Source organism: Pan troglodytes, chromosome 2 (assembly GCF_028858775.2).
Source record: "Pan troglodytes isolate AG18354 chromosome 2, NHGRI_mPanTro3-v2.0_pri, whole genome shotgun sequence".
NCBI classification, from domain to species: domain Eukaryota; kingdom Metazoa; phylum Chordata; class Mammalia; order Primates; family Hominidae; genus Pan; species Pan troglodytes.
This window is the reverse complement of record NC_086015.1, coordinates 17165341-17178306: the sequence shown is the minus strand read 5'-3', so window position 1 is coordinate 17178306 and position 12966 is coordinate 17165341. Positions and strand designations below refer to the sequence as shown.

The 12966-nt window shown below is 53.3% G+C and overlaps 1 protein-coding gene across 5 annotated transcripts in view; it reads left to right on the top strand.

The window, feature by feature from the left end:
• Window positions 1-12966, top strand: part of IQSEC1 (IQ motif and Sec7 domain ArfGEF 1) — a 382735-nt gene that overhangs the window by 108204 nt on the left and 261565 nt on the right. For all 5 annotated transcript variants that reach the window (XM_054681511.1, XM_054681515.1, XM_024355341.2 and 2 more), the window contains exon 2: window positions 11271-11300. In XM_054681511.1, coding sequence (XP_054537486.1) covers window positions 11271-11300 — 30 coding nt within the window. The remainder of the gene's footprint in view (window positions 1-11270; window positions 11301-12966) is intronic.

The following is a 12966-nucleotide window of genomic DNA, read 5'->3' as shown; positions in this document are numbered from 1 at the left end:
CAGCCCAGGAAACTTGGGCCTATAGCAGGGAATGATATCACTCATCATAGCTAATTGGGCATTTGCTTTGTTCCGGGCAGGTATAGTCCCTTAATCTCCATAACCACCTAGAGTGGAGGTGCATTTTACAAATGAGGAAACATGGGCCCAGAGAGGTGAAGTAACCTCTCTAGAGTCACACAGCTGGTACTCGGCACACAGCTGGTACTCGGCACACAGCTGGTACCTTGCCATCACGGGAAGCTCCTGGAAGCTCAGCAGTGGTTGGAGTAGCTGTCACGTGCAGACAGAGACTTCCAGGGATCCATCTGGTGAGAGAGGGAAGGGTAGTCCACCCTGGTGGGTCTGGGCATGTGTGAGGCAGGTGGTCAGGGATGACCTTGCTGAGAAGGTGACATATGAGCCAAGATCTGAGGGAAGGGACGATGCTGTGTGCCTGGGGCAGCGCATGCTAGGAGGAGGGACCAGCAGGAGCCAGGGCCCTGAGGCAGGAGTGGCCTTGTGTGTGAGAAACACCGGGAGGACTGGTGGCTGGAGTGGGGGCGAGAGAGACAGTGGTGGCAGGAGGTGGGGGGGGGAGAGCAGAAAGACCACGAGTGGGCTCCAGCCCAGGTGATGCTGGCTTGACGTGCCAGCGAGGGCAGCTCTGAGGGGGCTGTGAGCTTGTCCATCTCCTGAAAATCTGGCTGTGTGTACAGGGCAGACATGGGGGTGACATGGAGCTGGGGACCCACGAGGAGACACCTGCTACTGTTAGAGGGAGTGCTGCTGGTGGTCTGGCCCAGGCAGGGCAGGAGAGGGTTGGGAAAGAGCTGATTCTGGAGGGGGTGCCTCAGGCCTTCTGGGGGCTGACAGCAGGGTGTGGAAGATACAGAGCGACACGACAGCCCAGTGTTTTGCCTGAGTGCTGGGACGGGTGGAGGAGCCCCAGCTGAGATGGGGAGGCCATGGGGGTCAGCTGGGCCAGGCTGAGTGCAAAATGCCTGCTCAGTATCTTAAAGGTGGGCTCAGGAGGCAGGTGGCTGTATAGTCTCCAGTGGGATGAAGGCTTCCAGCTGGCCACGTGCATTTAGTCTGCAGCCAATGTGGACTCCTGGGGCAGTGCAGCCTCTTGCTGACCCAGAGGACAAAGCCTTTCCGGGGTTATCAGGCATGGGCACCTGCACCGCAGTGGCTGCGCTCCCAGTATTATCTGGTTGCCGCACAGCCCCCAGTCCCCTCACCTGCTTCTCACTTCTGTGTGCACAAGATTCAGATTCCAGGGTCTGAGGCTGGGTGCCACCTGCCCCAGGAGCACCCAGAGCCTGCTGTGGGGAAGCGGGTAGGAACCTGGGCCTCTGGCTCAGTGAGTGTGGTTAGACTCTGTACAGCAGGATGGTTCGAGCCCTTGTGTCTTGGCCGCCTTTCCTAGGACCCATGGACTCCATAGCGAGGAATCCTGAGACACCATCTGCAGCAGGAGTTTGCACTCCAGCTTGCCTTAGAAGCCCCCAGAATCTCCCTGTTCACACAGAGGCCAGGCTCACTCGGAGTTCCTGATTCAGGAGATCTGAGTAGGGCCAGAGAATTTGCATTTCTAACAGGTTCCTAGGTGATGCCGATGCTGTGGGTGCCCAGGCCACACTTTCAGAGAACCACTACTCTGGACCCACCCCATGTGTGACAAATGGGAAAACTGAGGCTTGGAGAGAGATGGCCTGTCCAAGGCCCAGACCTACCTACTTTTGTTGCCAGCAGCACTTAACATGAAGATCTTCAGGGGGTTGGGGTCCTCATGCAGGGGCCTGACAAATGGAACCTTCATGTTGACAAGCCTTCTGGGATTGTCCACAGAGCCCACAGGGTTTGTCCAAGGGCCTCTACAGTCTGGAGGCAGGGCTTGGAAGCCCACTGCTTCAGGGTCCATGCCTTCCTCCAGGAGCAGGAGGCCTCGGGATCTGGCCAGCCAAGTCTGCTCTGGGCCGGTCCCCAAAGCCTGACCAGACAGGGCTGGTGCAGGGAGCAAGGCCCCCGGGGGAGCCAGGGCTGCAGATGCTGAGGTCCCATTTAGTTCTCTGTCCAGCTGGGTCTCTGGGGACAGGTGGGTGAGGGTCCGAGGCCAGTGGGAGGGGACACGAGACTCAGAGCTGGGAGCAGCATCCCTCCTAACATTCCCATGGTCTGGCACATTAAACATTCCCAGCCATGTGGCCATCCCAGGACAGGATGTGGTTTTGTGTCAAGGTGACTGCTTGATCCAGAAGCGAAACGCAAGGTGAATCCTAAAGTCCTTGGAGGTTTCTCAGGTTTTATCAACACAAAATGATTCCTTCCATACTTTTCCCAGGGGAGAAAACCTGAAAACTCAAAACGTCAGCTGGTTTGGTGAAAAATGGCCTTTCAAGGAAATCTTTTGATGTTTTTTTCCTTCCTCCTGAAATGATGAGGCATGAGAGGGTTTCTCACAGGGTGATCTTTGCCCACAGTGCAGGGGATAGAACACAGCCTGGAGTGAGAGAGAACCACCCTGCGAGATGGGCAGTTACCACTCCCAGGGCACAGGGGGGAGCACTGAGGCCCAGATGTGAAGGGGCCTCCCCAGAGGCACGTGGCTGGGAGGCGGCAGAGCACACCGTACTGGCCGATGGTACCAGCCTGGGTAGACCCCCGGGTGTGGAGTCCTGGTGCCATCCCTCACCAGCACTGGGACCTCAGGCAGGTCACTGCCCTCATCTGCACCCAGGGGACAATGGCAATGTCCAATTCGAAGGGAACCCTTTGAGGAGGGAATGCAGTGATTGATACCAAGAAGTCAGGACAGGCCAGGCACTCCATCTGCCCTCGGGAAGTGTTGGTCATGACCCCTGTTATTCTCATTCCCGTTCTGTTTGACTTTTCACACCACTCCTAGATGGCAAAAGCAGTCTTTCAGGAACGTTATTTTTATCACAGCTCTCCTCTGCTCAAGATCCTGCTGTGGCTCACTATTGTCTGGATGAACCAGCTTCAGTCTTTCTGGGCCTGTCCTGTTTAAGGAAGGCCGACGTGCCTCCTAGTCATCCATGACTTTGCTATTCTCACCTCTTTGCTTCATTCAACACCTGTTTGTGAAAAACAGACCTCCTCTGTGCCAGGCCCTGCTCCCACACCCCTGGCCATGGTTCCATCTACTCCCCAGCCGCAAACCTCCCCCAACCATGGCAGGATGGAGGCCTTAGAGCCTTGCTGTGCCCGGAGGACTTGGCTGGGGAAGGAGGGAAGAAGAAAGTGTCACGAATGTTTATCCCTCAAATGCTATTTGGACAGGAAAGCTAAGTACTGCCCGTAGACACAGCTTCTGCAGGGTACATTCTATCTATGGGCTTGTGTGGATGTGTGGCCTCTCCCACCTGCTCCTGTGGGGGTGGGGCCTGCTTAGGCTCACCGCTCTGCACTGAGCTTAGCCCAGGCTCCTGGGGGAGTGTGGATGTGTTTTGTGCTCTTGTCCAGGTGCCGGTTGCCCCTCAGCTCTCCTCCCAGAAGCCTCTCGGATTGCCACCCCTGACCCTTTGGCCCGGGACGCTTGCCCCTTACCTCTAACCAGTCGGGGAGCCTCTCACACACCAAGCCCTGGGCAGGCAGCTCTCTGCTGAAGTCAGACCAGGCTGGGACCCCTGAGCTCTGGCCCCAGGGAGAGGGAGGAGGATTTGGTTTTATTTTAAGGTAAAGAAGGCCTTGAAAGAGGCATTTAAGCCTTATAGGGAATGGGTCTCTATAGATGTTGTTTGCATAACAAGTGTCTAAATCATCAGGAATAGGGAAGAAATTGCAAATGAGCACTAGCGCAGACACTCTGGAAGCTGAGGTCTTCGGGTACCTATTTTGAATTTATAACAACATCCCTGAGTTTGAGGTTCTCAAATGGAGGGGAGAAGGGAGTGGGAATTGGCCTGGGGGTGTAGAAGTGGTTGGGGCTGATCAGGTCTGTGGGGTCTAACTGTTAACAATCACTTAGTTTTAGGTGGATCCTTTAGAGAAAGAACTCAGAATTACATGCACATTCTGAGAAAGAGCAGGTACAAATGGTTTAAGCCTCTGTAGCCTCCCAGGAAATCTGCCTCTGGAGGTGAGTCAATTACAGCGTTTAGGAAGAAAACCTTTTCTCCTGTGTCCACCTGCTTTGACAGTCTGTGTGCCCTTGAGTGGACCACCTCATCTGTCTGAGCCTCAGTTTCCCTGTATCACGTGAGATGGTGCATTTGAGGCCCTGTACATGCATAATGAAAGGATAGCAGTGACACTGTGGATTTCCTCAGGGAGAAATGAAGGGCACAAGGCTTTCTTTTGTTGTGTTTTTTTTTTTTTGAGATGGAGTCTTGCTGTGTTGCCAGGCTGGAGTGCATTGGCGCAGTCTCCAGTCTCTGCAACCTCCGCCTCCTTGGTTCAAGCTATTCTCCTGCCTCAGCCTCCCAAGTAGCTGGGATTACAGGCACACGCCATCATGCCCGGCTAATTTTTTTGTATTTTTAGTAGAGATGGGGTTTCACCATGTTGGCCAGGCTGGTCTTGAACTCTTGACCTCGTGATCCACCCACCTCGGCCTCCCAAAGTGCTGGGATTACAGGCGTGAGCCACCGCGCCTAGCACAAGGCTTTCTAAAGACTCCAAAAGGCTGCTGGACCATCTTTAAATACTGTTTGACTCTGGCACCCATTGCATTGCCTAATAGCTGGCTGCCGTGTCTCTTATTTTTATTCTTGCTTCAAAGCTAATAGCTTATGATATAAAGACCCCAATATTGTGGTGAAAACCTCCTACTGGACTAGAGCAGCCCTCTTGGTTGGCTGCATTACCCTGGCGCTCTGGAAGCTCCGTCCCTGTGGCTTTGCAGGGTACAGCCTCCCTCCCGGCTGCTTTCACTGGCTGGCATTGAGTGTCTGCAGCTTTTCCAGACACGTGGTGCAAGCTGTTGGTGGATCTACCATTCTGGGGTCTGGAGGACAGTGGCCTTCTTCTCACAGCTCCACTTGGCAGTGCCCCAGTAGGGACTCTGTGTGGGACTCCCTTCCACACTGCCTAAGCAGAGGTTCTGCATGAGGGCCCTGCCCCTACAGCAAACTTCTGCCTGGGCATCCATGCGTTTCCATACATCCTCTGAAATCTAGGCAGAGGCCCCCAAACCCTAATTCTTAACTTCTGTGTACCCTCAGGCTCAATGCCACATGGAAGCTGCCACAGCTTGGGGCTTGCACCCTCTGAAGCCACAACCTGAGCTCTACATTGGCTCCTTTCAGCCATGGCTGGAATGGCTGGGAGGCAGAGCACCAAGTCCCTAGGCTGCACACAGCTTGGGGACCCTGGGCCTGGCCCACAAAACCATTTGTTTCTCCTAGGCCTCTGGGCTTGTGATGGGAGGGGCTGCTGTGAAGACCTCTTGACATTCCCTGGAGACATTTTCCCTATTGTCTTGGGGATTAACATTCGGCTTCTCATTACTTATGTAAATTTCTGCAGCCAGCTTGAATTTCTCCTCAGAAAATGGGTTTTTCTTTTCTATCTCATTGTCAGGCTGCAAATCTCCCAAACTTTTATGCTCTGCTTCCCTTAGAAAACTGAATGCCTTTAACAGCACCCAAGTCACCTCTTGAATGCTTTGCTGCTAAGAAATTTCTTCCACCAGATACCCTAAATCATCTCTCTCAAGTTCAAAGTTCCACAAATCTCTAGAGCAGAGGCAAAATGCTGCCAGTCTCTTTGCTAAAACATTACAAGAGTCACCTTTGCTCCAATTCCCAACAAGTTTCTCATCTCCATCTGAGACCACCTCAGCCTGGACTTTGTTGTCCATATTGCTATCAGCATTTTGGGCAAAGCCATTCAATAAGTCTCTAGGAAGTTCCAAACTTTCCCACATTTTCCTGTCTTCTTCTGAGCCCTCCAAACTGTTCCAACCCGTGTCTGTTACCTGGTTCCAAAGTCGCTTCCACATTTTTGGTGTCTACAGCAGTGCCCCACTCTACTGGTACCAATTTACTGTATTAGTCCATTTTCACACTGCTGATAAAGACATATCTGAGACTGGGAAGAAATAGGTTTAATGGACTTACAGTTCCACATGGCTAGGGAGGCCTCACAATCATAGCAGAAGGCAAGGAGGATCAAGTCACATCTTACGTGGATGGCGTCAGGCAAAGACAGAGCTTGTGCAGGGAAACTCCCCCTTATAAAATCATCAGATCTCATGATACTTATTCACTATCACAAGAACAGCATGGGAAAGACCTGCCCCCATGATTTAATTGCCTGCCACTGGGTCCCTCCCACAACACGTGGGAATTCAAGATGAGACTTGGGTGGGGACACACCCAAACCATATCACCCACCCTGAGTTAATTTTTGTATATGGTGAGAGATACATGTTGTTTTAAAAGAATTTTGCAGGAACTCTATAAGGAATATGGTGATAAATAAGACAGACACAGTACCTCCTCTCATGGAGCTGACGTTCTATTAGGAAAGACAGACAATAAGCAAGTAGACAAATAAGACAATTTCAGATTGTGACATGTTCACAGGAGGATGAATGGGGTAATATGGCAGAGAATCTGGGGGGCCAGGGGAGGGCTATTTAGATAGGAGGGATACCAGGAAGGCCTGTCCTAAGAGGTGGTATTTAAAGTAAAATCTGAATCAGAAGATGGAGCCACTGAAATCAAAAGCCAAGGACAGGACAGATCTTCCAGGAAGACGGAACAGCAGTGCCCTAGAGCTGGTGTTGGGGAGCTTGGCTGTGTGAGGACAGAATGAAAGGGTGTGGCTGCAGTGGGGAGCCGAGGGGAAACTGGAACCCTAAGAAGGTGGAGGACTGAGCAGGGCCAGACCTTGCAGTCTTTGTGGGCTGTGTGTGGAGTTTGAATTTTGTTCCAAGGGCAGACTGCTGCAGAGTGAAGGTAGAGGAACCTGACTTGGACTGGGGAGCTGCTGAAGGCCTCATGGATGAGGCCCCTGAGATGTGCTTATGATCCGTGTTAAGTGAGGAAGACGGGCATAGACTGATGTAAACTGTCATTTCCACTGTATAAAAAAATGGACAGGAAACAAAGCCCATAAGCATACATGCAAAAATGTGATAGCGATTACCTCCAGGTGGTAGGATTAGAGATGATTTTTACTTGTTTTTCTTACGCTTTTCTACATCATGCCATATAAGAAAAATAATCGTGGTGATTTGAGAACTTGAATTTGGATCAGTCACAGCACTTAGTTGCAGACAACAGAATCTGCTCTTTCTAGTTTGAGCTAAGGGGGATTTATTTCCGTGTATTTTGACTCAGAGTCCAGGACCGAGCTTGGATGTCCCATAGCCAGGAACAACACAACCTGGACCATCACCTAAATCCACCTGACTGTTGCCATGGAAACCCCACTGCCTGTGAGGCTTAAACCTGGAAACTGGAGCCAATTGCTTTGGGAGAACCAGAAGCCTGTGTTCCCTTCCAGCCAGGAGCTCATTTCTCCACCCTGCTGCTCATGCCCACCTTCTCAGTCTGGACAGGCCTCTGCCCAGAGAAGCTGAGAACATTTGCAGAACCAGAGCTGCAAGGGCATCTGGGAAAGGTAGATTTCAGTTTTCCAGAGGTTCAAGTCCAGTGAGCATGGAAGGAGGGGCTGCACACATGGCGAAGGGGGCAGTCTGCAGGTTCCACTGCAGAAGAGGAACCAGAGCGACAAACACTATCACTTGAGCCTTGGCCGTCTGAAGGCCACCTGGAGGAAGGCTTGGTTATCCTCTATGCTCTTGTGAGGACAGCCAGAGACTCTCCTTGTCCGGGGAGCACTGGCTGTCTGAGCCTCTTGCTTTTGCCCCCCCAAGTGCCACCAGGCTGACGTCCACCTGTCAGCACCTCCCCTTCCTTGCCTGGGGGAGCTCCTCGGCCACCTGTGAGGCAGGCTGATGCATGCAGACTTCTCCTCCCCAGGAGCAGCCTTCAGCCACTCCCAGCTGCTTCGGCCCTGGTATAAGATTGCTGGAGGCAGCTTGAACTGGTTTCTGGGGCTCCCAGGTAAACTGAGCCTCAGCTTCCCACAGTGGTGGATATAGTGAGGTGCTGGGCAGCTTGATAACAGCCACTGTTAGCCCCCTTCTCTTTCTCTTCTCACCTCCCTAGCCCTTCTCTCTTCTCACTTCCCAAATAAACTCCTAGCTGAATCTTTATTTCCAGGTCTGCCTCAGGGACAGCCCATGCAAAAGCATCGGGGATCATCCTGTTCCTAGATCTCAGCTTCATCTGCAGGAACCAGAAGGCTCCAGGATGCTCCTGACCATCTGCTTCTTTGCCCATGCTGAGTGCCGCCATAATCATAGGCACACACACACGCACATACAGGCACACCCACATGCAGTGTACCACACACGTACACACATGCACACATGTTTGCACACGCACACACGCACAGGCATCCTCCACCCCAGGGCTGCCCAGCCCCTCTCGCTTTTCTCCCCACATTATTGCTCCTTCGGCCATAGGACGGGCGATGTTATGCCAGGGGCTCCAGGGCATCCTCTGCATGTGCCATCCTTGGTGTAAAAGATGACTCCACTGTGTGTTGCTGTTGGAGTGTGGGTTCTGGGCCAGTGCAGTCCTGGCTTCCCACAGCAGACACTTCCTACAGCCTGCTCAGTGCCAGGCCCCAAGCTGGGCTCCAGTGTGTGGGAGGCACCATCTCCTCCAGATGTTCCTTCCCTGCAGGCCCCCACAGGTCAGCACATCCTCAAACCACACCTCGGGTAGGCGGTGAGAGAAGCAGCTTTATTCATCAGCTTCTGTGCTGGGAATGTACTTATCTCCTCACCACATTTTAGGGGCCAATTGTTGCTATCATCCCTAATCCGCAAATGAGGAAACTGGGGCTCATGGAGATTAAGTGACTTCTGAGGCCACCTGGAAGCCAGTAAGGGATGAAGCTGGGCCTGGGACCCAGGAGACTCTGATGGCTCAGGGTCAGTGCTTGTCCCCTGGCATCCCAGAATGTGGAGCTCCTGGCGTGACTGCATTGTTATGCCTCAGCCACATAACAAGCACTGGAGACCCTGCAGTGAATGTGACAAAACCCTTACCCTTGTGGCATTTTCGTCCTACTGAGGCAGATAGATCCTAAGAGACATAAATAGAGAGCTTCACGTGGTCCTGAGTGAAGGCCACAAGACAGAGATCTGGGATAGAGGCGCAGAGCAGGAACTGTGTGTTAGCTATCAATTACCACGTAACAAGTGACCCCAAAAACGTAGGAGCTGAAGACAGCAAATGCTGATGGTCTTGTGTTCTGTCCTGCTGAATCCATAGTTGGAGTTACCCTAAGAGCAGAGGCAGGGGAGTTTCCTGTAGGAGTGCCCCAAACCTTCCTGAGCTGGAGCCGGTTGTCATTCCGAAGAAAGGATCCCTGAATGCCTGGGTGACCAGTCCACAGCATTTATTAGGGAACTTACACACATAGGCCTGTGGTGTCATTGCCATGGACAGCGAGAAAGGAGCTGCCTACTCAGGCATGTCCGTAAGCGGGGCCCGGTTGCACCCTGTGTTTCTTGGTCAGCGCACAGTGGACCGGGGTACCCTACCTCTCCCTTTCTGAGGTCAGAAATGCAGGAACAGTGTGGCTGGTGGCTCTGCCTCTGGGCCGCTCATGTGATTGCAGTCATGATGTTGCCTGGGGCTGCAGCAGCGAGGGGTGGAAAATCTGCTTCTGGGCTCACACTCATGGTTGGTGGCAGGGGGCTCAGGTCCTCACCACCTGGGCCTCTTCCAGAGGGGCTGCTCACAGAACAGGGCAGCCGGCTTCCCCAGGGTGAGCAACCTAAGATGGCGATGAAGTGGAGAGACAAACACACACACACACACACACATACACACACACACACACACAGTTGGCCTCTGCTTGCTTTCTTTTCTGTCCTGGCTATGATCAAATGGAAAACAAAAACAAAAAATAAGAACTTTCAAAAGCTGCTCCTGGGATCTCCTCTCCCCATCATCAGGCTTCCTGGGAATTCGGTGGAGGGTCTTCAGCCACCAGGGGCTGGTCTGCACCTTGTCCCATGGCCCCCGGGGTCAAGGAGATGCCACAGGTGTCTGTGCGCCATTCCCATCTCACATCACCACCTCACCTGCTGCCATGGGGACCACGTGATCCATGTTGCTGTGCATTGATGCTGAATTAGAATTGCTGGAGAGGGAGACCAAGGTCCTTCTAGAACAAGGGGTTTGCACTCAGGCACCTGGAACACACATTGCTGGGGACTACCTGCCTTCTGTCTCATTTGCTACTGGTGAGCGTGACCAGGCTGGGCAGCACCAAGGGAGGCCGGGTCTGAATCTGTGGGCAAGCTTGGTTCAGTGGGAAAGGCATCCCCTGGGGCTTTCTATGCTGAAGGGTCGTGCAGCATGTGCTCTGACTTCCGTTCTGGGACGTTACTGAAAAGGCAATGAACAAAAAGACAAATCTCTGACTCTGGGTTAAGTATGTTTTTATTTCTCTAGCTCTCTGGCAATAAAATCCAATTTGGGACATCCAGGGATTAGATTCCTGAATGTGTTTGCTCAAAGCCCTTTGCTCCTTCAGACCCAGGGAGCCCAAGCGAGGCTTTAGCCATCAGCTGCATGGAGTTTAATCCCAAAGTCCCTTTCCTTTGGTGTACAGAGCAGGAAGGCATCACTGTCAATATCGCGTAGTCAGTCTTCGTGAAAGTTCAAGTGCGCAATACAATCTGATTGTCCAATTTCTTGACATTCAAGGTTGTCTCCTTTGTAATATGGTTGTAATTGATTTCTGAGTACTTGAAAATAGAGCTGGTTCTGGGGAAATAACACTGGAAATACCAAGTAGGGGATGCAGTGAGGCCAGTCGCACCGCTCTCACTTATTCATTCATTCATTCATTCATTCACTCATTCATTCATTTAGTTGCTGCCCAGGTCAGAGTTCTGGAACCACAGACCCCTCCTCTGGCTTTGCTCTCGACTCCTGGGGTGTATTCAAATCCTGGGAAAACAATTGCAGTCAAGGTGATGGAAACAGGAAGAGGGTGGGAAAGGAACCCTAAGACTTCTAAGAAGAGTGGAATTTCTGAATACAGTTCCAGGTCAAAGGAACAGCAGCAAGAGACCCCGGAGGATTGGGCCTGGGGATGTCTGCTGAGGCTGGGGAGGGGATGCTGGGAGCAGCTAGGGGCCTCAGGGTCCCCACATCTAGTGTCGTTGTGCAGGTCTCCCGGAGCAGAGGGTTCTGGGCTCTAAGCATGTGCTCTTCTCGTTGCAGGTCTGAAGGAGAAAGCTCGCGGAGCGTCAGGTATGTGCTTCATCCACCTCTGTCCGTGTGTCTGAATCCTGGCGGTGAGCGGCGTTGATGAAACCATGTGCTTTGATTTCTCCTTGCGGGTCTCCCAGGTCAGACCTCTCCTCCCCTGGCTGCTCCCCTCAGCCCTGGCGTGTGCCCCAAGGGCCTGGGCATGATCTGCAGAGCACGTCTGTTGGCTCTGCATCCTGGAGCAAAAGCCCTTCCCAGCTTCCCTGTGTTTAGAGTGACCTCTGCAGAGATCACCTAGGTTGGTGGTTGTCCCTTCCTTTCTGGGGCTGGTGATGGCCCAGTGTGCCAAGGCTGTGACCCGTCTAGGACCAGAAACTTCTATACCTGACACACCTGGGGCTGGGCTGGGCGGGGTCAGGGCAAGTCTAAGATGCTTGGTGGTGGGCCCGGCTCTAACCAGCCTCTAACAATGCAGGGGTGTCTCCACAGCAGGTGTAGTGCCCCTGCCCATCCTCGCCCCACCAACCGAGGGTAGGTGGGGGTGGACATGGAGTGGGCTTTCTGCCAGAGGCTCTGACTGAACCTAGAAGAGGGTCTGGTCTGAGACAGTACCTGGGGTGTCAGTGCCCCAGCCAAGGGGCCTGGGGCCCGGCAGTTCTCAAGGCATGAGCTGGGGGACCAAGAAGGCCATGGTCATGGGAGATGGGGGTCAGCATGGTGAGGCTGGGGATGGGAAGGAGAGGCCAGGAGGCAGTTAAGAGCCCACGGACCCCCAGTCCCCTCTGGCAGCAGATGGACTTCCAGGTCTTAGGGTGGTGGCCTGAGGTGGCTGGTTTGTACTGTGATGTTGCAGGCTGGGGAGATGAGATGTCCTGAGCTTGGCCCTGAGGATGCCAGCTGGAGTGGGGTCCTCCAGGTGCCTGCAGAACAAGAGACAGATCTGGGGGAGGCTGCATCCCAGGGAGCCTCTTGGGAGGCAGCACAGGGGGTGCTGAATCTTATACTTGGGGCAGTCGGCTATGTGCTTGGAGCAGGGGACACTGGCAGGGAGTTGGGCTCCAGGGAACCAGAGTCCAGGGAGTGAGAGGCAGGGTCTCGCAGGAAGCAGAGGCATGCTCAGAAGGGGAACTGGAGAGAGAGAGGGTCCCAGAAGGACTGTGTGCAGGGGTGAAGCCCAGGTGAGGGGACTAGCTGGGGATGGTGCACTTGGGCTGGCAAGAGTGGGAGCTAAAGGGGATAAGGGGGGGATGCCTGGGAGGATGGATGGACAAAGGCTAGGGTTTGGGGACCCGAGGGAGGGGGCAGCAGGCCCCTTGCAGCCTGAGGTGTGCACCGCCACATGGCCCCACCCTGGAACACAGCGTGGCCCTGAGGAGGAGGAGGGGAGACTGCCCTGGTGCACGATGGAGAAAGCTCTGGAATGTACCATTAAGTGAGCAAAGCAGGGTGCGAGAGTACACATCTCACACTACTTTGGGTAAGAAAGGGCAGGTATAAGTACGTATATTCTTATTTAATTTGTCAGCAAAAAGAAGCAGGAAGGAAACAGTTGTCTCTTAAAATGGTCCCATCAGAGGGAGGGCAAGGGGCAGGGCCTCCAGTGCCTGTACGCTTCCTCAGGGCAGACCTAGGAATATTCCTGAGGGTTCTGAACCCTGTCAATGTAATACTTGTTCAAACAATTAATTCAAAACAACAGGTTAGGGGG